The following is a 24,224-nucleotide window of genomic DNA, read 5'->3' as shown; positions in this document are numbered from 1 at the left end:
CTTGAGGAAATCTTTGTCCTGCGAAAATGACCACAGCAGACTGGTGGCTCGTTTTCCTGCGAGTTGTGGGTCGTTTATGCTTCTGTAAATGAGAACTGCCGTCCTCTCAGAATATAAAGTTTGGTTTATCGCCCCTCGATGCGCTCGCCACAGAAATTTCTGCATTAGCATTCGATTCCTAATTTGCCCTCTCTTTTTCTGCGTGGAATCGCAATGTAGGCGTCACTTGGAACTCACTGCTTCTTATCTTCGATATTTCACCGCACAAGAAAAATACACCTCCGTTACACCATGCGGAAGTGGATGCGCAGCGAAGCTGTTGCCGACGTTAGACAAGCACGACCAACGTTAGACGACGTTAGACAAGCACCATCATCATAAGCGAAATACATCACGCGCGCCTGCGCGTGTGCGGAGCAGCACACATGTTCATTCCTCTAGGCCCTCCGCCAAGCGCAAGTGCCTTGTCGAACTAAATCAATTTGAAGCTCATCTCTTAGGCGCTCGTTCCTGCGGTGAGCGTCGGCGTCGGCGTAACCGAGCGAATGAACACAGCAAACGATGAAGGAGCGAACGCGGAGCGCGGCGGGGTATGAAAGACGTGAGGAGGAAAGCGGAGGGGGAGGTGCAGCGGAACCATAAGGCGGAAAGCGGAGAAGGAGGGTATGGCGAAATCGTAAGAAGAAAATCCTAGTGCTGTGACGATGGCTACGAGATGGCGCCAGAATAGCGTCCGTCGTCTTCGATGGCCGCTATGAATCGCGCCCACGCATCACCCACGCGATGGCTCTAGGGATCGCCAAATTAGCGAGGCAGTCGCGCCACACTTCGCTCCGTTTGCAACGTGCTGCACGAAGCAGATTGTTCGCGGCAGCCAATATATCAGGAAATGAAAACACGTATAGAGCTTCGCTCAAATTGCGCATTACGGAGTATTGAAATCGTCTGTGAATTTTTTAAAAGTAAATAGCGTCAGAGAATTCGTAATGTGCGACTTACATACAAGCTGCAGACGTGAAAACTTCGCAGTGTAATTCCAATATACGAGAAAACATATTTCTGTTGCGCGGAAACTTTGCCGCAAACGCGGAAAAAAACATACCCTTTTCTAGCTGCTGTTTGAGGTCTGTATGAGTGACGGCGGCCGCTAGGTGGAGGTACGACTCTGGGACAGTGTTTAGCATAAGGCTGATTACAGTCGCAGCACACGCAGTGTGACAGATGCAACAGGCAAAACGTCCACACATAATGACAGATACATTGTGTGCACACGTACGTCACGCACCCGCACACGTGCGCGGGAGTGCTGCATGCATTCTCATTGCAGCATACATTCTTGGCCCCCCGCCAAGCGCAAGTGCGTTATTGAACTAGTTCAATTTCTGAAACTAAATTGCGTCAGAAAATTTGCAAAGTGCGACTGATACACAAGCTGCAGACGTAATGGCTTCGGATTGTAAAATAGAAGATACTAGAATAACAGCATCGTCACGCGACGATATCGCCAGATGAAGTAATCTGATGACGTCATTATGTTAAACTAGACGCCTCGCGATAACGTCTTCATCAAGTGATTGTGCCACCCGATGACGTCATGTGATGCCTCTCAGAGAAGTATCACACTGTGCGCTTCCCGCTCCTTTGCAGTGTCTCCGCGATCGGCTCATATTTTTTTGTGTGAGCACCGCACACATGGACACGAAAAACCCAGGCCAACTAGAGGCTAACAGCTTCGGTGTCAAAAGTGGCCACCGTCTGTCCTTACCGTTTTCGTCACACCAAGAGTTGGCGCATGAAACTCTGATAGGGGACTATGCCTCAGGTGCCTCTACACAACCTTCGTCTCCCAATTTCCTGATTACGTTCACTTTGCGCATTTAGACCACGCGCCTCCGTAATCACTGACTGATTCATTCATTCGCTTAATAGTATCTTTAATTATGGCCTCTTTATCTCTTTGTCTTTTTGATTCTTTGAGCCAAAGTTCTTATCCAGGTGCTCGTCTGACATGTAAAGCGTCTGGTCTGTCCTTCTTCGCATGTGTTTTTATTACCGCTAAAATTAGGTTAACTATACCGCCTAACCAATTGGCCCAATACTTTTCAATTACATTTTTTCGATTTCTCTTCCCGCCCCGTTCCTTATGACTAAAGTTATATTATTTAAATCTGTAACCTTAATACGGCCGCTTTCAACACGTTTCGCGTTTAAGTCGTGCATACGTCCAAACGTCATATGTGACAAAATCTTGTTCACGGGGTCTCAATCGCTCGCCGTTGCAGGTATCGGCAACGGTATCGGGATGCCTACCAACGACGTGATCATCGGCAAGTACTTCAAGCGATACCGAGGCTCGGGCAACGGCATCTACTACACGGGCGGCACATTGGCCGGGTTCGCATTCCCGCCAGTCCTTCACCTCCTGCTGCAGGTAATGTTGTACTTGGGAGCCGAGGCCCACTTCAGTACAGTACTACCTCTTTAGTGCACGATATGAAGAGAAATAAAAAGACAAGCGTACCGGTAAGCTCCAAAAATAAATTTAGAGCACGTTGTAAAACGTTAAGGTGTACCGCATAAAACAAATATCTTATGCTTCTTGATGACGCTTCCGGCCGCAGGCCTCAAAACGTTCGTTCGCCATTCGTATATTGACACGTGACGCGTGTTTGTCGTCGCTTACATGCGTTGGATGGATTTCGCGCGAAGTCGTTCCTGGCCCTCAAGAAATGACATTTCAGATGTTATTTACAACTCCTATACAGTCGTCGCTCCTCAGATAAATGTTTTGGAACTTTTTAAGGTTGGAGTGTGAAGTGTGCAGAATTAACTGTAGAAGCCTGGATTAAATACGGAATTAACTAGAATTAACTACGGAATTGGTCTACACTGTAAAAAATGTTTACACCCTTTAGGTTGTTTCCTTGTCGCACGGTAACACCCCTACCGTTAGGGCCTTACAAAAATTGTAGAGGACGACAACAAAGCTCTAACTAGACATGCGATGACAAAAGACGTAGTTGAAAACTATGCAACCATTCTGGCAGCCTTGGGCGCACAGAAATATCCGAAAGCAGAGCGTCAATCTATTCCAGAGAAGTTCTCCAGTTGGACATTTATCTGCGCCCAAGGCTGTCAGAATGATTACATAGTTTTCAGCTACGTCTTTTGCACGTCTAGTTAGCGCTCCGTTGTCGTCCTCTATAAACAATTTTGCAAGTCACTCCGGCGAAAATGAACGGCGAAGTCTTTAATGTATCAACTCAGCCGTCCTGAAATGAAAGGACGGTTCCTATGGAGATATGGCACCAGCGGTGCCGACCATGAGCTAACAGGAGATACATGGTAATGAGTCGCCAATCGACAAAAAATACATTGATTAACATTTGAACTTATTAGTTTTAGAGCGCTCATCGTAATTAGCAAATTGAAGTAAACTCTTCGCCTAAGCCGCATCAACTTTCGGATCTAGAAAAAAGTCCCAGTTTTGCCCGAAAGCATCGACTTCGATAGCAAATTAGTGGACAGCTATACGAAGTAAGCATAATAGATTTATCGGCCGTATAAACTTGTAAACATAGTCATACTAATTAAATTAGCAACTGTGGTGTACGTCACTCGCGCACAAGCACACATGAATACCTCTCACTCGCTGACCACTGCATCTTGTTGTCAACACGCTGGAGTGAGGAAGCGTGGCACCAGCTGCGAGCGGATCCACCTTCGTGGATTACAACGCGCCCCTATCCCTACCTTCCTACGGAGTCTTGGGCGCGACGTAAGACGGCGCGTTTCCTTCCCGCTTTCCTCTCTTGCGTGCGCGAGACTGAGCCGCGATTGCCGGCCCACCTTCGCACGCGTCCACTCGCACTGCAGCGTATACGGCGCGCGGCGACGATTTTGTCGTCCTTCGACTTTATGCGGAACCTCACGGCGACGCCAACAACGACAGCGACCGCAGAAATGCGCCTGGAGTGTCCATGTCATTGCTATCGCAATAAACGGCGATTACTCGCGGAATTGTGGCACGACGAAATTCGGCTGTCGGAGCGCGCGAAACCGAAACTGGGAGGATGCAGCGAGCGCAAAGCCGCGACCCTCGAGGCGCCGTTCTGCCTACGTCATCCAGCCGCCAACAGCCAGCGCGCTGGACTCCGCGCTCCTCACTTTTTTTCAGCGCTGGCTTCCCGTTGCTGGGAGACGTAAGCATAACGTTGCTTCGAGGGGAACGGCTATGCGCTTGCTGCAGCCTCCCAGTATCAGTTTCGCGCGCTCTGATTTTGTCGAGCCACAAGTCCGCGGGTAAGCTGATTTTCCCAAATCCAAAAGTTGATATGGCTTGTACCGAGAGGTCTCTTCAATTACCAAATTACGATGAATACCGCTGAAACTTAAGGTTTAAAAGTTAATTCGCGATTTTTTTGTTAATTAGCGTTGAATTGCCGTGTATCGCCCGTCGCCTCGTGGCCGCCACCACAAACGGCTAGTTTCCGAAGGAACCGTGCTTGTATTTCAATACGGCCATTTTTTTTAAGTATTCCTTAAAATATTCGTTGAAACACCTTGTATTGTTACGAATCGTGTACATGAAGGAATACGACGATCGACCGAGCGTTGATCATGTCTCGCAATATAGGCTCTATCCGCGTCATCTACCCTCTTCTTGTTTTCTTTTCTCTTCGCCTTCTTTCATTTACTACTTGTGTTACCGTAGCAGGCCAGAGACAGTTTCTAGTCCGGCCGTTTCCTCCGCCTTCTACGCACATCGAAATTTTCTCTTTGTCTCTCTCCCTCTCTACCAACGGAGGAAAAGAGTTGAGCGAGGCGGTTCCTAGTGGCAATGCGTCCAACTGGGTCGGGTGGTCTCTACTTGTAAATAATCGCTAAGCAGAAAAATAATTCTGCACATAAACCAATTAAAGCTCCCGTTTAACCGGTACCTGCAGTGCATGGAATCCGCAGCTGTTGTTTTGTTTCCTTTTTGGTTTGTCGTTAAAGAGCGGCACATCGCCAGTGCCGCATACCCAGTGACTCGCTAGTGTCAAAAAGATTCATCGAAGCACATACCCAGAGGTACATACGCAGGACTCAAGTTGGCGTCAGAAAGGTTCATTGAAGAGCGGCACAGAGTTGCATATTCAGCGACTCAAATTGCTTAGACTGTTGGTTACGAACCCGGTTCTCTCGGCACAGCAGCCCGATGCTCCACCCATTAGACCATGGACCTACCAGTGATTCAAGATAGCGGGAAAACGGTTAAAGACACCGATAGACACCGGAAAGTGCCTGAAGTATCCTAAGGCCATTAAGGAAAGTTTTCGTGCATGTGTCAGTCTCTTCTCACTCAAGAAATTACTATGTGTCAGCTCATCGTTACTTAGTCCCGCTAAGTAGTAAACGAAGGGTTTGAATAAAATTAATCCGGTCAGATATCGTACTAAAAGAAGAAGCTGCAGTCACTAAGCAAGTCAAGGTGAAAACTGAGAAACATTGCGGAGTCCGTGTAGGTTCCTTGCTCACACTCTGGTAAGAGCAAGTGCGGCCAAGGACTCCTTGGCCGCACTTGCTCTTGCACTGTGTGGGCTCCGGAACGATGGTAAGTTTTCGCCTTGACTTGGTAAACCCCATATACAATAATCGGAACTGGTCGCCCCGAGCTCGTTCGACAATTTCGCCTTCATGCGGACCCTACAAATTCTGCGCAGGAGTACGGCTTCATGGGCGCCTTCCTCATCACGGGCGGTCTTATGCTGAACGCCCTGTCAGCGTGCATCATCTTCAAGGTACCTCCCTGGGAGGCTTCGAAAACTGCGCGCACCAAGATCTCGCCCGCGAAAACTGCAGCTAACAAATCCGGCGACGGAGAGCAGCGGCGAGGATCAGCAGCGAATCTGGAGCGTTCGGAACGAGGTGCAGTCAAGCTTTGTTACTTTTATCTCTGTTAAAACTTCTGTTATTTCTGATAACTTTCTTTGGCCTCACAGTTGTAGAGGATAGGGCTGGTTGGTATTCCAAGATGTAACTTCGTAGCGCTGAGACAAATGGCAATGTAGATGTGTGTGTCGCTTCCTTTTTGTCTCGTCCTTTGGTTCCGTGCTACGAAGTTCCAACTTTCTTTTGCCTCTTTCACCTGTTTTCGTGGTGGACGGATCTTCACCGCCTATACGAAGGCACCGATGCAAAGGGTGCATGCTATCCCGCAACTGAATTGCGAAGTGCGTTTTTGAAAGCCAACTATATCGTTTTTGTGACGCACGTGCTGTCATGCGAGAGCTTTTCAGCGCCGGAAGGTTTAAGTGTTGTGAGAGCTAGGGTCATTGTAGAGAGGAAGAGGCGCTCTTTTCTGCAGCGCTTTAGGGTGCATGTCTCAGCGCCTTGGGGAAGGGGGACATAACGAGGAAAGAAGAGAGAAATAAGTTTATCACGTTCGCAGCACACCTGCACGATAGCCCTAGGCAGGCCCTTGTCCTGCAGATGTAGTGCTCAGGATGATAGCCCGCCCTCTTCTACCGCCGCCCTCTCTCCTTGTGGCGGCGCGGGAGATGATGATGGCAACTAGTGGCTTTCCGCGCTGTCGTTCGCGCGGCTGGAGACACGCACATGACGAATCGACTTCTCTATACCAACCTATATTACCGCTACAGATATGCTGGTTCACGGATTGGTTTCTGACTAAATGTAACGAAATTCTGGGGTTTTCACATCACAATGTTAAGGCCTGATGGTGGGTGTTATTTTCATCGAAACAAAACGTGGACACGGGAGTCCGTGCGAATTAAGGAACACTCAGAGCCCTGCGTCGGTTCCGTGGCCATGGTGCAAGTCCGCGGAGCAACTGCGCATGAGGACAGGGCCGCACCCGTAATCGGTGCCTGAGCAGGGCCAATGTCCAAATGAATAGAAATATTGTCTAAGATAAGCCACTACTCATCACTAGTCAGACCAACGCACAGTGTTCTCTGGCTGAACCTCCGGCAAAGTGGGAATAGCTGGAGCACAATGTTAAAAGTGCATTGCTAATGCTCTTTATAGTCCAGAAGGGTTATATACGTGTCCGCTAGTCTGCCCCGCCGGAAACTCGGACGAGACTTTGGAGTGAAGGTACGACACGAGCAGGCGTTGTCCGGCCATTTCTTTTCGTCGTTGCACACTTTAGACAAGGCGCGGTGGTATATTTAAAAGTAATGATAAACATCTCATTATCTTCGTCATCCCAGCGACTGACACTCACCGTGAAAGGCGCACACTTGAACTAGACCCCACGGAAAAAGGGGAAGCTATCAGAGCTGTCAGCACTTGGCGTTCGCCTTAAAAAATAGCTGTCGTGGTTTGTCCAGAACCAGCCTATGGAGCCTCACCACATGACCTATCGACCGCCAGGATTGCGGCGTCGAGAACGCATCGTTTGTTAAAGCGCCCAAATTAAAGATGGTGTGCAGACTGCACATGCATCTGCTTTGTTTGCGCGCATGCATTGCGTTTAAATATAAACGTAGATTTAAAAAATTAACTTACGGTGTTTTACGTGCCAAATCCTTGATCTGATTATGAGACACGCCGTAGTGGAGGACTCCGGAAATTTCGATTGCCTTGGGCTCCTTAACGGGCACCTAAATCGAAGTACACGGGCGTTTTCCGGTTTCGTCCTCATCGAAATGCAGCTGCCGTGGCCGGGATTCCAGCCCACGGCCTCGTCTTTCGCAGCCCAACACCATATCAACTAAGCAACCACGTCGGGTAAAACATAGATCTATGCAGCTGTTTCTGAGAATTATACATGCCTTCCTTCTTTTCCGTTACAGTGGCGACGATTGATGGTACCTACAAGGCCGTAATCGGAGCCGGCACATCCGCTGATGATGAACTGAACGGCACCAAGCTCAAGGACGTGCGATCAAAACCTTCCCTCAAGAGCACGTCAATTTTGCAAAGCTGCGAAGATTTCGCCTCTTACGCGAACGGGTCTTCACCCGACAATCAAGGTGACATCGTCAGCGTGTCTAACCGCGAAATCTCCGAAGCAGGCGATCCAGTTGTCGCAAACGGCACGGCGACCACGTACGAGTTTCCTCCCTGTCCTAGACCCATAGAGTTCCGGCGAATCTCCTTCCGCTTCCTTAAGAGGAAACAAAGCGGCGGCGGCGACAATCCTTCGTACTCGCGCTTAGACGGCGCGTACAACATTCAAAATAGCGGAGCTAGTAGCACCAGCAACAATAGTGCCGTCGCCCCACCGTGGTCTGTGTCCGAGCCGGCAGTCCTCGTCACCAACGGATGTCCCGAAGCCGTCGCCGTCGACGCTGCAGTCAAAGGCCTCCGTCGCCAGACGTCGGCCCGTCCAGACGCTCTGGAGGCCAGCGGCGATGGCGCGGGCTCGTCGCACTGGAGCTTCCTTCGGGCGCCCGTTTTCTACATGGTGACCGTGACGTGCGCCTTCTCGGTCTACATACTGCTGGTTCTGATGATCCTTGTCGACTTCGCAGTCGAGAAGGGCTTCACGCGCCGCGACGGCGCAGTGTTTCTATCGGTGTCCGCCATCGGCGACGCCTGCGCCCGTCTCGTGGCCGGCGCGCTGTCGGACAGGGCCTTCTGCGACCGGCGCGTGCTGTTGAGCGCCAGCGCGATGCTCACGGGCGCGCTGTGTGTCTCGCTGCCCACCATACGACCGGACCGCTACGCGTTGACGGCGCTCATGTGCGCGCTGTTCGGCTGGAGCAACGGCACTGTGGTCGTGCTGTTCGGGCCCGTGCTGGCCGACCAGCTGGGTGTGGAGAACTTGGGACTTTCGTCGGGCGTCACCCGGTTCGTCATGGGCCTGGCTTACCTGGCGTGCCCCAAGATCACCGGTGAGCGTGCAGCAGTCTGTATATGACTTTTGAGACACGAATATTTGGTCATAGCTATAGCGGTATATGCCTGCCTGTGACGAGGCCGCTATCACGTCTCCTTTACTCACCTCCGCTTGCACGTGCCCTCTCTTATTAGCGCCAGTTGGCCGCTCTCTCTATTTGGTATCTACGAGATTTTCTCACATTGCGTAGTGGTTTTCTGGCGTCCTTTGCAACTACAACCTTTGCACTTTGCTCTTTGCATCTCACTTTGCACGTCGGGACTTATTTTCCCTGCCTGCAATATGTGAGCAGAGCCCTTTATCGTTACCCTCGAGTTACCGCGCTGTGATATTCGAGAGCTTTGCTTGTCGAGAAACACATTATTCTTTAGGTACTAGACTTTCACGAAATAGTGTGTTACCGGAGACCTGACCTCGACGCCTTGATTGTCCCACTTCAAGGCTTAGGAACATTTATGTTATCCATGTCTTCTCGTCGAACTAAAACGGACTGCGTGTTAACGATTATTTCGCTACTGGTACTTTACACACCAGGAGCTCAGTAGAATATGGCTCATCATTATTATCAATAAGAACTCGGTGTACTCTCCGACTAAACATTACGCCACAAGATAGCGCTATCAGCATTGTTGCCGACACTGTGTTGAGCTGGCGTAGACAGCCTTCACGGGCGTTCGTATGAAGGCTGCTACCATCCACCTTTCCTGTAGCTTGCAATTCCACAATGATCCACACGTTTACGAACACACTAGAGCTCTCTGACTCCCATTAGATTATCTTTTCGTGATAATTTCGAAGTAGTTTTTGAGTGCGCCTTGTATTAATCTAATGATGACATGCCCTCGCACATTCCCCCATCTTCTTTCGCGGTCACGTAGACCATGGTTTACCCATCACCACGCCCAGCTGTTGCATTAGCATGACCATGAAATCGTGCAGTAGTGGAAGCTTCTGAGCTATCTGGTTCAGATCGACGAATTATGAACAGCGGTATACAACCATACATAGTGCAGGCAAACACAACGTAAGGCCGGACCAGTGCAGTGCGCTTGTTGGTACGGTGTAGCAGCAGTTGCATTGTGCTGTTTGAACTTGGTTAATATTGTTCATATCATGCCATGCACGCAAACCATCAGAAGCGTTAGATTATGAGCTTAATGGCTGTGTGTTATAACAGTGTGGTACTTGAGTCCACTGTTATAACAGTGTTGTCCTTGAGCCCGCTGTTACAACTCTCGTGAAGTATGGAAGGAAGCCAGGGAAGAAATGATAGTCGGTCTGTTACAGGCTATTTGATGTTTTTTCCTGTGTAAAGAATGTGTCTAATGACTACCTATGACAGCTGAATTATTGCATGAAGTAGGAAGACCTATTTTCTCATATAAATGTCAGCCTAAAGCATCATCTCTGCCGTCATTTCTTTTCTTGCGATAAGCATAGAAGTGCTTCAGTTGTGTTTGCTTTATTATCATGTGTTCGCTTTAAAAGTTGCCGTACCGTCACCACCGAGAATGGATGCACAATTTCTTTGCACACGTATTTCTTTTTTTTTCGTCAGGTTACTTCAAGGACGAAATCGGGTCATACGATGGACTGCTCCACATGATCAGCATTGGCTCTTTCTTTGTGTGCTTAATGTGGACCACGGACTGCATTTACAGATTCATCAAAAGACGCCGGACGAATAGTGTATCTTGACGTAGCATGCTTCATATGTACATGCTTGCTGTGATAATACCATGGGCGTTTGTTGATCACAAATCATTTGATGTGCAGACAGTGGACTGTGCCTTGAGCATCCTGAGCGTTCTTGCGTCCAAGACAACACGTCAGTGCAGGATCCTAAGATATTCTTCTTTAAATAAAAGTTTAAGAAAAACAAATTGAGAGCGCTGTACTTCAATTATTCACCAGCTTCCTGTACGTGATTTCTTGCTTTTTATTATGCGGCATGTGGCTGTACACGCTTCGCAATTTCAAAGCTGGCCTTGCAGACAACCGTTACGCGAAGCCGTGTTTATTTAGATATCTGGGAATTTCAGGAAGCCAGACAGTCTTATGACATGATGGACAAAAGGAAGTGCGATAAGGCATATGACAGGCGCTTGGAAGCAACCATAAAGACATTATGCAATTTGCAATGCCACTTATACTATCAATACAAAACACAAGCGTGTAAAATCAGCACCGAAATTTTCGGACTTTAAAGTGCCACCACCTCTACTACAAAGTGCACCAATGTATCGGGTGTCTGTGTGGAGACTTTAAATAATATTTAGTACTAAACGTTTTCAATAAAAGGACGGTTCCTTCAGATACATGCCGTCAGTGATGGTGACCATGGAGTGACGGGTGCTAGGTGGTAATTAGTTACTAATTAAGGAAGATCTATTCACTTTCAAAGTTATTATTTAAGTGGGCTCATCATAATTGGGAAATTGAAGCGAGCCACCCCCCCCCCCCCCCCCCGTACGTGCCGTATCAACTTTTGTGTTCAAAAGAATGCAATTACCTGCAGAACTGTGGCACAACGAGTTTCGGTTATCAGAGTGCGCGGAACCGAAATTCGAAGGCAGCAGTGAGCGCAAAGCATCGCCCTTCGAATCGACGCTATGCTTACGTCACCCAGCATTGGGCCGCCAGCACGCTTTTGCTCCGTGCTCCTCGCTGTCTCGAAGCAAGTAGCCATTTCGCATCTTTCCACCGTCAGAAGACAAAACTTGCGACGGAAGGAATGGAGACCGTCGAGCAAAGTATTTTCAAACAGGATTACTTTTGTAGAACTTAACTCAACATTCGTAAAATTTAACACAGGCGCCGCCCAAATTCATAAGCTTGATTGAAAATTCAGGGGTTGGCAGGTATGCTAATAAAAAACGCAGATGCAAGACCAGTCAAATGAACAGGATGCGCCGGAGGCTCTTTACGAAACACTTGCAGTAACATTTAATAACAATGTTACAGAAATCCCTGGCAGCATATTGAAATAACAAAGGTGCTAAAGAAACGTAGAGGCGATGAAGACATACGCCATTCCTTAGGCACAACAAAACGCTGCAAAATATTGTTTCAAGAAAACCATAAAAGTGAACACTCGATTTCCTTAATGATGTAAATTAGGCAACATTCCAAGCACATGACAAGGTGGCTTCAAGAGTGACAGCAGACAGAACTGCATCAGGAAACACGAACATGACGAAAGTAAATAAGAATTACTCTGTGAATTTTTGCACACAAAACGTGGAGTCCTATATACAGTAGACGCATAAAAAGAAACTGATATTGTTAGACAACGATGGGATCCACAGTGAATATCATTTACCCCTTAGAGCATTTAAAAAAGAGCATGCCGACCTTGGGTGGGCCCTATGAGAAATGCTTGGATTCTGAGACACATGTCGCTCAACAATGTACATACGATGTGCGCAGTCAGTTAAGTAAGTTAGATGAATGCTTCTATTAAGCCTGTACAAAGCAGGATGCACATCGGTGATTCCACCAATCACACAACATGCAACGGTACCAAACAATTCGACCACTGTAGTCGGTCTAGTACATAGTCCTATTGAGCGCCGCATTGTCACACAAGTCTGCAAAGGACTTCGGGATTGCATTGCAGATGGCGCAGTTGCTCGGAACACGACCTTCGAGAACCTCCTGCTCATCTACGTTAGATGCTGACTTCTCCAGCTGATCGGCTGTTGAAAAACACGCATGAATGAATGCGACAAAACCAATCACAAGCCAAACGAGAGTGAAAAAGAAGTACGCAGAAACCTCCCTAAATCTACTAGCGAAAAAAAATAGAATGACAGAACTTGCTTTTAGTGTCCAAAGCAGTGGTCGTTTAGTGAATTTGAGGAAATATTTCTGGCAGTTTATTAACAGATTTTATTATGTGCTTTGTATTTGGTCCTTTTCCTTTCTGCCATGCCTGCCGCCGTTTGCCTCCTAGTAAAGTGTGCGCAGGAAGGATTTTAACTCCGTACACTATAACACATCTTGCCTTCAATAGTTTGGAATATGAACTCAAAAGCAATTATGTAAGATATTGATCTCTTATATAGCAGAATTGCATCAGGTAGTGAGCATTACGCAGTGAGCTCCTCTGCAGTGCGTATAATTTCCCAAAGGAAGACAACGACTGAAGTTTTCAACCTGCCATATACAATATTTCGGTGCGTTTCCGGATTGCTAAGCACGGTAAACTCGTGCATATTACCTATGCCAGAAGTTTAGAATGAATTAATGAACTTTATTTCCCTGTTAAGAGAGGGGAAGGGCCAGGGGGGGGAGGGAGGTCTAAGTACTCCAGTCCCAGCAGACGTGCGTCACCACATTATGTAGCTAGACGTCCGTCTACCAGTCAAGGTAGGCCTCCGCTACCTCCTCAGCCCACATCAGGACTCGGTCCTGTAGGGTGGGATCGGAGCTGCGCAGGGCAGTCTCCCACAGCTCCTCGCAACTAATTAATGGTTTGAGCGTGCGGCGGGAAGTTTTGATGGGTCATTGCCACATGACCGGGGAGAGATCTGCTATCGGAACAGGGCAAAAGCGACACTTGGGTGTCGGGTATGTGGCGGGAAAGAATAAGTGCAAAGTGCACGGGGTAAGAAAAATGCGAGTTCGTAGTTGGCGTCACAGTATTTCTTTCTGGCGCTTTCTAGGCACAGCGACAGGTGGACACAATAGGCGTTGGTGTCTGTAATGTGGGCAAATTTCATGAAATGTGACGAGTGTGTCTTTATTGGTGTGTTGTTGGGAGTCATTGGGTTCTAGAGTTAGGCCCAAATTTGCGGCCACTCGGTCCGTGAATCCTCGAGCTGCGGCATGAGCCATTTCGTTGCCTTGGAGTCCTTGATGTGCTGGGGTCCAAACGAGAGCGATGTCGTTTTCTGGTGGGTGAGCGACAAGCAAAGAGTGCGCGAGGTTGTTAATGTAGCCGTTACTGAAGTTCCGGATAGCAGTCTTAGAGTCACTAATGATGATGTCGCAGTCGGGTAGCCCCGATGCGAGTGCAATGGCGGCCTCTTCCGCGTCGCCCGCCGAGGTGGTCTTGACTGATGTTGAACAAACAGTGTTACCCTGGTTGTCTACGAACGCTAGAGCATAACGATGTCTAGTGGTGTAGACTGCAGCGTCCACATAGTAGACTCCTACAGCCTGTGCATAGCTGCGTTGTAGCGCCTTGGCTCGAAGTTTGCATCGTTTGCCGTGAAATTCGGGGTGCGTGTTTCTGGGTAGGGGCTGGACGTGGTATTGGCCGTGTATGTTCGGAGGAAGTTGATGTCGCTTGCTCTGGTTGACTGGTGGAGCATGATGAAGTTGTCTCAGGATTTCACGCCCAGCTTCAGTAGTGGTGAGTCTGTGGTATTGCGATGATTGATGTGCTTCGGTTAATTCTTGAAGGGTATTTAGTGTGGCCGTGGCCATCACCCTTTGTGTGGATGCTCTAATTGGAACACCAAGAGCGGCTTTGTGTATCTTGCGGATCAAGCAATTCACAGTATCCTCTTCCTGTCTAGAGAGCGAGAGATATGGTAGTGCGAAGGTGATTTTGATTAAGACAAAAACCTTGATCAGCTGAAATAGCTCCTTATCTCGAAGCCCTCCGTGTTTGTTGCAGATCCTCCCTATCAGGCGGAGTGTATTGCCTACCGTTGTTCGTAGTGCTTGCAAAGTATGCTGATTTGCTCGGTTGTGTTGGGGGTGTAATCATAGCACCCTTATCCTGTCTACTTTCAATCGCGAGTTAGATATTCGAGGGTGAAGTCGTGAAGCGTCTCGTAGGGGGCAGAAGGAGAAGCTGTGATTTGGTGGGAGAGCTCCTGAGATTCAATTCGTGACCTACTTGTTCGACCTGATCAATTGCTGCTTGAATGGTGTCTTGTACGTGCCCGTCAGAACCTCCGGTCATCCACAGCGTAGTATCGTCCGCATACAGTGTGAATCGGAGGTCAGGAATCTTCTTGAGAGTGAAAGCTAAAGGTTGCATAGCCAAATTGAAGATTAGGGGCAAAAGTAACTGCCCCTCAAAGTGTGCCCGCGCTTCCTAACTTCATTTGACCAGATTGTTCACTGCCTAATTGGAGCGTCGCAGTGCGCTTCTTGAGGAAGCTGCTTATATAGGGGTAGATTCGCTCCCCGCAGTTTATACTGCTAAGTTCACGTAGTATGGCCAAGTGGGACACGTTATTGAAGGCGCCTTTGAGCTCGAGGCCGAGCGACGCTTGTGTGTCCTGTGCGTCGCCTGGTTCGACAATGTTTTCTTTGATTCTTGGCATGACATCCTGACAAGAAAGAGATTCGCGAAAGCCAGACATTTCCGAAGGGGACAAGTTATTATGTTCGATGTATTTGGAGAGGCATAGGTGGATTACGTGTTCCAAGATCTTCCCTATGCATGAAGTAAGATAGGTTGGACGGAAGTTATCAATGCGAATTGGCTTATTCGGCTTTGTAATGAAGATTACCTTGGCTGCTTTCCATTGTTGGGGTATCTCCCCCTCTTCGAAATACTCGGTGATTTTGTGTATGGATTGCTCATCGAGGTTGCGAAGCGTTTTATTGGTCACAGAGTCTGGGCCTGGTGCCGTGGTGGCTCGCACTTGGTTGAGGGCATGTCAAACCTCCACTTCTGGGATCGGACTGCAAAGCTCCTCATTGGCTTCACCAGCATAGTTGGGCATGGGAATGTGCGTAGGAGTGGGCAAATATTTGGAGGCCAGGTTGCTGAACATGGTCGGCAGGTCGACTGCATGTTTATACTGTAGTTTATTCATCTCGTGGTTATTGTGCGTCCTAGACGTGGTGGGGTCGAGCAGGTGCCGGCGCAATTACCAGGTCTTTTCAGTGCTAAGATTACCATGCGCTCCTTCGCAAACCTGAGTTCATTGCTGTGCCGCCAATTTGATAGCGTATTGCTGGATCTGAGAGTCTAAGTTTAGAAAGTTTGAGCCAAAGCGAGGATGCACGCTTTGGCCAACAAGGGTAGCGATCGGGGCTTGTTGGTGAATTTTCAGGAGAACTCCTGATGCATGCGTGAGAAGTATCACGGGCACAAGGAAGCACATATAGAAAGACAACACACATCGCTGTTAGCAGCAACAATGTTTATTCTCAAAACGAGACCGGTTATATACCACACGGGCCATAGCAGACATATATCTCGTGATGATCTATGTGTTGAAACTCATTTGCTCCGACAACCAGCTATTCTGGAGCTGTGATCCCCGGGCTAACAAAGCTTTACTCCTTTTCAGTCTAACCACTCGAAACTAACCAACAGAGGCACTGCGGTAATGTGCCTCAGCAACGCATTAAGGAAATCTTGCGCTCACCTAATGAAGGATAGCTTCCGGAACAGTGGCGTAGCTAGGTCGTCTGGCACCCGGGGCCCATAGGTATTCTGTCCCCCTCCCCCCCCCCCCCTGATGTAGACGAGGAAGGCGAGGATATCGACAATTTCCGGGTTTCAGCACCAGTACAGCCACCTTGGATACCGCGCACGTTCCCCGGGTCCCCCTCTCCTTCGCTTTCTTTCCCAGAGATTGCGAATGCAGCAAATATACACGCTGTTTTTCATGCGTCAAACAACCCAGGGTGCTGCACTGATAACGTGTGATAAGCTCACGTGCACATCTTCTGTCAGACTGTAAGGCTTGGCAGCCAATACAAATGTGACATCGTGGAAACTATGACTCACGTACAAGTAACAAAAATATTTTTATAATAAAGTTTTAATTACCGATTTTAGCGGCAATATTGCATTTGCAAACTTGAAGCCCGACATTCATATCTTGCCCAACAACAACTTCACGAAAATCGTCGTCGGTACTATGGCACGCAGCATTTTGTCTGTGGGCAGCCCTGAACGAAAACAAAAATTAAATTGTTTGTCAGTGACGCTGATCTCCCCACCCTATTAGAAAACGCTACCTGCCTCCCCGCTGCGCGGGCGCCAATGCTATGACAATTACGATTTCTCTTCATTCTGATCAATAAAGCCTTGTTTTCATTTGCTGCTACACGGACAAATGTGATCATCCGAGCTGCGGTACCACCGCAAGATTGGGAACAGCATAGAGCAAGCTTCGCGTCGATTCTTGGCGTCACCATAAAAAAGAAAGAAAAGGCCGCGATGAAGCCCGTGTCAGCGAAAGCTTGCACTACTGTTGGTCTGCACTCGCAATGGAGAGGATTAAGGGTTCAACGTCACTGGTCCACTATTTCATATTTCTTTCGCTGCTGCCATATACTGGGCGCCGCCCGCAGTGCCAAAGTACTGTAGGTTGTAGCACCCAAAACGATTTTGTTCAAGAAGCTTTTGTTGAGTTAATAATATGAATTTGAGTCCTCAATTCTCAAATTGAAGTGCTTCCTGTATAAGTACTAATTACGAGATTATTAAGGATATGGTTATTACTTATCTGCCATATTTTTCGCGCTACCGAGTTCCTAGTAATCACAAAAAAGACATAACTTCATAGAATCTTGGTCGGGAAATATCCTTACAAAATTCACCTTTTTTTAATAAAATTATGTGCAGCTGATACAGACACTGTACTTGTGACATGTAGTCACACAACAACAGTTTTCTGAAACTTTCGAGGGTAAGAAGGAAAGCGTGAAACATAACGGCAGGTTTCGCAGCTGCTTCTCGGAGCGAGCTGGAGAGAAGTAAAAGTGAGCCGGACATCACGGCGGGCCGGCGACTACAGCCTGTCGAGTCATACGCCGCAAAACTCTTCGGCCGAACCGAGTCTGAAGACGATCCAGAGAATCCCATTCGCGACTTTTGACGGCCCCACTTATGCAACGTCACTCTCAACGAACGCTTCGCCGTAAACGCGAGCGCCGGGCGCGCTGATTGAACGCCCTCTTGCTGCTGTCTTTGTTCGTCTTCGCTGCGCGTTCTGAACGGAAGAGGAACCCAAGAGCCCCAACGCCTTACAACGCCTCACTGTATGTTTAGCGACTCCTGCTCCCAGCATGAACGCACAGCACGAGCGCACCTCACATGAAACGTTCCGCTAAGGCGAGTAGTTTAGCGACCATTTCGCGAATTAAATTTTTTAGCCCGCACATTCGTGCCATTATTTCGTGAGGTGTTGATAGAGCTGCAGCCGACAATTCTGCGGCGCAACGCATCGGGTGCGTGAGCTCGGTCTACTGGATACCGGAGCATTCTTTGCAATTTGAGCCCAGTAAAGCCGGCGGAAAGAGGGGTGTCTTCAGGCGTATATGATACCCGCCCCCACTGGCCCCTTGCACCCGGGGCCCACGCCTCCCCCCCCCCCCTGTTGCTACGTCACTGTTCCAGAATAAAACTTTACGCTTGAAGGAGACTGGCTATTCAGACCTTGTTTTAATGCATGTAGCAGAAAAGCAGCTCAAAAGAATTCGCGGGAGTTCTGGCCAATCTAACACTCAACACCGCGCAAGTGCAGGAACAAAAAGTACAGCTGTAAGCAATTTCCTATGTTCACCAGCTTTCGCATGTCTCAAGAAGGTGTGAACTCCGCGATAACGTTAGGGTGCGTTTTTTCACTATACGGCAACCTTGGAAGGCCGTCTGAAGACAAAGCCCTCCAGGAAAAAAAAAACTGAGTGCGTAAAAGCATAAAAACGAATTGGTAGGTTGCAAAGCATTTGTGATTTATCGTATTCCGCTCTCCTGTGGGAAACAATACGTCGGCCGCACCAGTAGGCGCTTAAATGAGCGGTTGAGAGGGCAAAATAACAAAATAAAAAGCTGTCGCCTGACGGGTTTCTCGCCCGCCATATCGGAGAATATCCTTGCCGACCTTTGTTTGATAAAACCGTCATTCATATTTCGATGTCAAGAAGAGATCACCCGATGAATTGCTGAGGCAGTGCATATCTACGTACTTGGGGATCTGTTCATTAGCAAGCCGTCGATAGCGTTTTCTACTAAGGAGTTCGATTTCCTGCTTCAGCGGTGACAATTTGTTCTGGTTGGTTATCGCGGGTCATAAATATGGTTCGATATTGTGACTTTCATCGCGCAAGTTTCTCAGTGCTTCTACGTGATCTATGCTATAGCTATGGCGCACGTGTTTACAAGAGGTCTGGTTTTGATAATAAACATTGTTATTGCTAGTGGCGCTGTGTGTTTTCTATTTGTATGCGCCTTCTTGTGTCCGTGTTCAGTTTCGCGCTTCATCAAAAGCGTTCCTGAGGAATTTGGTGCTCAGATACGGCTTAACGGCAATGTGCTCCATAACGCAGTGGAGCCACATTGCGCTAGAAGAAAATGATCACTTACTGCGGGGTTGCGAAGGTTGCTTGGCAATAAGAGATTGGCAATAAAAGACAGTCATTGTACAGCAAGCTAGATCCTATGTAGTGCATAATTACCAACGGAAGACAGCAGCTGAATTTTCTACCGGCCACATACAGTATTTTTGCCCTTTCCCAACTAAGCACACAACTGCGCATATTACCCATTTCAAAACTTCGGAAAACGGGAGTACAAAATGGGGGTGCATGCTTGACAAAGATGATCTGTAAGCTACTCATGGTGCCAGAACTGCTCTTTGGTGACAATGGCGCCAGGTTTATTTCATAAAGCAGCTGTTGACGTATGCATGGTTATTTGGCTGTGTTTTACATGAGGATATCTTACAGCGAAGCTGCATTTCACTATGATTCCAGGATTATATCGCGTCCGTCGACAGAAAACGGTCATCATCAATGGCTCATACCCCCGTAAGTAAGCAAAAAATGCAATGGCTCATAGCCCCGTTGAGTGGAGGCGCCTCGAAACCAGAACTTACATGAACCCGATACATATTAACTGCATGTTTCCGGAATTTCCGCATCTTTCCGTACCCTAATGCCAAATGTAAATTATGTGATGATAGAGGAGCCGTCCTAGACCATATACTCTGGGACTGCGAGGGGGGAGTATTTTAATGATTGGAAAATGTAGAGAGGTCGGCCGGATATTGGAGCATTTGGCCTGCTACTCTACGTAAGGGAAGGGGAAGAGGGGAAGGAAAAGGGTCACAATGGGGGATGATAATGGGAGGAACGAAGTGAAGGACATATTACACAACTGGTATCACAGGCGTGAGTCCAGGCCCGTGTCACCTAGGAAACGTGAAACTGCACGCATTGTCTCTGTCGTCTGCCAACTCTGTGGCCATGCGCCTAGCAAGAGTTCCTCCGACAGTGGTCCATATTGTAAATGTCTCAATGTATCTGCCATTGTCAGTCTTTCGCGCGCATACTCAGGGCACACCACGAGCACATGTTCTATAGTCTCTACAGTACCACACACTGAACAGTCCGGGGAGTCTGGCCGTCCAATAATGTGCAAATATTTGCGCATGAAGGCGACGCCTAATCGCAGTCTGTGTATCAGGCATGCATGATGGCGTGTAATTCCACGCAGAATAGGAAATTTCATATCGGGATCCAGCCTTTGAAGGCGGACGTGACGAGCGTCTGGCTGGGCCCAGTATCTTCTCGACGCACTCCTCATTAATTCCGACAGGAGGCATGTGATGTCCGGTCTGGAGAATGGCACTACAGTTCGCAGGCCATTGCTGAGGGCGCGTCTTGCTGCAGCATCGGCCATCTCATTACCGTTGAGCCCACAGTGTCCCGGGATCCATTGGAACACTATGCGGTGGTGTTTTTCTTGAGCGCATGAAAGTAGCTCGGTGATCTGCAGTGCCAGAGCCTGATATGCGGTGTGGCGCAGGAAGCATCCCAAAATTTGCAGCGCGGGTTTTGAGTCCGTGAAAATGCACCACTCTTGAGGTCTTTCCCCGCATATGTGGCGAATCGCTTCCCGAATAGCCAAAAGCTCTGCAGCGGTTGATGTAGAATTACGGTCTAGTATGAAACCTCGAGTCATCTGTTGGGCTGGTATCACCACAGCTGCTGTCGATGCCTTTGGTGACGCGGAGCCGTCTGTGTAAACATGAACATATGTCTGGTATTCTGACCAGATGTACGCGAGAGCAAGTTGTAGTCCACTGACGGGAACCAATGATTTCTTTAGTATGCCGGGGACATGTACGCATACGGAAGGTTGAACCATCACCCATGGTGGTTTGACGAGGTGATATGGAAGGGCATAGCCTGATGTTATGTGGGGTAGATGGCAGCGGAGTGCACTTGTGAAACTGCTGTCCGGCCGCTCATGTAGAACCGACGTCAATGGATGGCAATGGTGTCGTGTTAGTAAGCGTAAATACACACGAAGTGGTTCGTGGGACAGGTATATCGATAATGGGCATACGTGGGCTTCCTCAATTGTGCCTTTGTTGGAGGCACGCCGTGGCAACCAGAGGCATATTTTGAGTGCCTGGGCTTGGACGCTCTCTAATGTCCATAAGCAGGAAATGCTCAAGTTTGAGAGTATCGGAAGGCTGTATCGAATGTAGCCTACGAAAAGAGACTGATAAAGTCTTAGTAATGAGCCTTCCGTGGGGCCCCATTTGATGCCTGTTGCGAAGCGAAGAACATGGCGAAACAGATTAAGTTTTTGCTTCAACATATTAACCTGGGACTGCGAATTAGTTCAGAGAAGAATAGAGACGTGGCAGAGAGCCGCACTGATTAGCTCAGATCTCCAGGACCAGCTTTGGGCCATCCAGCAAGCCCGTGAAGCTACCGAGAGACAGGGTCTCTCTGCTGGCCCCGGCGCGGCCTAGACCCAGGCGATCAATTTGCAAGATATTGAATAAAGTTGTCACTCACCTAGTCCCGTAAGGCAGGGGCTACAAAAACCCGGGAAAATGAAGCGAACAAAGCTTACATTCTTTGGAATCACGCATACAACATACAACATACGTTTCAATAAAAAAGCACGCTGAAAACAAGCATCCGAACCACATAATTGTCGATAAGGACCTCGTGATACCAACGCGAAGCATGTAGCGCTCCCCGCACACGTTTCCCGGTAAAGAGTACTGCCGCGCAAGCTGCCGTCGTGACGCCATCTTGCGGCGTGGGTTGTGTCGTCCCTAGCCTTTCCTATATAAAATTACCAGTCTAGCAACTGACATCAATGTTGTTGCAGCCCCGGTATGGGCGGCGTCGTGCTGTCAGAATTACCGTTACTCCCACTCCGACCATTTCTCTAAAATAGCCCTATTAACATTACTCTAAAGCCATAAGGTATTCCATATCCCCATCAGCAGCTGTAGTGGTGGTTTTCAACAGCTTTCGCTAGGCAACCGGAAAAACCGCAATGGCGAGTTTTTCCGGTTTTTTGTGAAAGCATCATATGCCCCTTTTAGCGAAAATCCAGTGGCGGCGTGACCAAAACATGGTACCAAAAATGGCCGATGGTGCAAAAAGTAAAGACACGTTAACAAATGCTCGGATTGACGTCAAAATTCTCAGTGTCTTGCACAATCCGGCACCGTGCTTTCCCCGCATCCAAAAGCTCACACAAAACTTTTGATGGTGTGCGGGTCATCGTCGTCATTGTCTTGTATCACGCGCTAACGATGGAAGTGGCACTGCTGCGCTCCGCATCAATTTATTAGCCGATTTCCCAAAGTAGGTAGGAGCCACATACGTGGCAGGAAACAACAACAACGACAACAGCAACACTTTGGGCGCCAACTCATAAGCGTATATGATGAGGTATACTACCGCCATCACGTCTCAAAAAGAACGCCGTGCAAGTTTACGACGTGCACGACGACATGCAGATGAATACCTAAGGAGAAAATATGGAGCACGCTTAAGCGTCGCCTTAAGTAGTGGAACGAGTTTTCATTTAAAGATCCCTGACTGCTTGTCATGCTTCCCGGCAATTGCAGCTTATGTAACCATAATGTTTACTGGGAAACTCTAGTGGCTAACGCTATGGACGAAGGCGAGATTTCTGTAGCAATGTGGCCTCTTGCGTGGGCCGATCCCGGAAGTTGTTAACAGCTTCAGCAAAAAAAAAATTACATGCTTTTCAGGTTTGTTTCATTGTTTCGCGCTTGTAGTATTTGAGTCTGAGAAGCTTTAACACAAAGGGCATGTGCTATAGGTGTTCTGTTTCATGACATCTGTTCGTGGTCTGTCATTCTCAACATTACGAGGAATAGCTTTGCAAGAATGTCAGACAAGGTATGCGCAAATTTAGTGATATGATGGTGTGGCAATATAACCCGCATATACCGCATGTCCTATAGCAAAGCATGGCATATACGTATGCCTAAATACATACTGGAACTTTCTCTCACGGAGACACCGGTGCCGGACGCCGACGCCAGCACCGGGTTTTCTGCGACAAGGGGCCCTTAACGCTATCGAGTTAAAGCATTCCACCAGAGCGACTACAATGCCTTCGCATTCCCACACCTTAGCACTCTTAAGTGTCTCTGACGAATTTTCTTCTTTCCAGAGGCTAAATCTGGGCGTGGATAATAAGCGTGACAATACAGTACACAGTAGCTAATGCGAACCCAGAAAGTACGTTTCCACATGTACCCTTTCGGCATTTTTGTTAACGACACTATTCTTGATATCACAGCTCACGGCTGACAACTTCTTTAACAGTTGCATAACGAAGTCGAAGATGGAAGACAAAGATGCATTTTTTTCTGTCTTTGTCTAGGTCTATGGCCTGTTGAGAGAGATAGAGAGAGAACAAGCGGTTGATAAGCTGAATCAGAGAGAAATATTTCTTCTTTCTTCTCCCAAGGGGGGTGGCCTCCTAAGTTCAGAGAGAGAGAGAAAGAGAGAAATAGAATAAAGGAAAGTTAATCAGATAGTTAACAAGATACACGTCTGGTTTGCTACCCTGCACTGGGGGAAGGGGTATATGGATGAAAAGAGAGGGGGAGAGAGAGCTCAGTTTAGCGCACTTTTAAAGGTCCACACCGAGTCTACACATGGTCGCCAAGGCCTGTCGACTTGAGGAACCACAACAACGCTTTCATACGTGGCTTTCTGTGCCATCGACGTGTACGGCCATGGCCCAAGGATCTTCATGTCCGAAAAGGGTCTAGAGTCCAGCCGGTCCGGAGAATGTCGCGCTCGATGTCGTACTCGGGACAGAGCCATAGGATGTGTTCAATCGTTTCTAAAGTTACACAACAGTCACAAAGGGCCTTACCCCATTACAATGCGGAACGAGTAGGCCTTCGTAAGTACCACCGCGAGCCAGAGGCGGCACTACACTGTCGCATCAGAGCGGGAAACTTCCGATAGCACTTGTAGCATTAGCGGTGGATCAAGTCTCTGAAGATGACACTTCGGGAGTTTGGAAGAAGATCAGCATCTGTGTGTCATAGCTTTAGCCACGATATGAAGCTTTCTTGCAGCGTCGGTTCTGAATAAAGAGATTGGAGCTGGTCGGCCTTACAGATGTACAGACCTGGCGGCTTCGTCG

At 48.2% G+C, this 24,224-nt stretch overlaps 1 protein-coding gene across 3 annotated transcripts in view; it reads left to right on the top strand.

The window, feature by feature from the left end:
• Positions 1-11,169, top strand: part of LOC142576095 (uncharacterized) — a 72,035-nt gene extending 60,866 nt beyond the window's left edge. For 2 of the 3 annotated variants that reach the window (XM_075686036.1, XM_075686037.1), the window contains exons 4-7: positions 2,283-2,431; positions 5,706-5,910; positions 7,803-8,846; positions 10,410-10,978. In XM_075686036.1, the coding sequence (XP_075542151.1) occupies positions 2,283-2,431; positions 5,706-5,910; positions 7,803-8,846; positions 10,410-10,549 (1,538 nt within the window). In that variant the 3' untranslated portion in view covers positions 10,550-10,978. Of the gene's footprint in view, positions 1-2,282; positions 2,432-5,705; positions 5,911-7,802; positions 8,847-10,409 lie in introns of all 3 variants that reach the window. The other variant, XM_075686039.1, reaches the window with a different exon arrangement.
• The last annotated feature ends 13,055 nt before the right edge of the window (positions 11,170-24,224 follow it).

This window comes from Dermacentor variabilis, chromosome 3, assembly GCF_050947875.1.
Source record: "Dermacentor variabilis isolate Ectoservices chromosome 3, ASM5094787v1, whole genome shotgun sequence".
Taxonomy (NCBI): domain Eukaryota; kingdom Metazoa; phylum Arthropoda; class Arachnida; order Ixodida; family Ixodidae; genus Dermacentor; species Dermacentor variabilis.
Note: the sequence above shows the minus strand (reverse complement) of the source record. Positions and strands in the feature narration are given on the sequence as shown.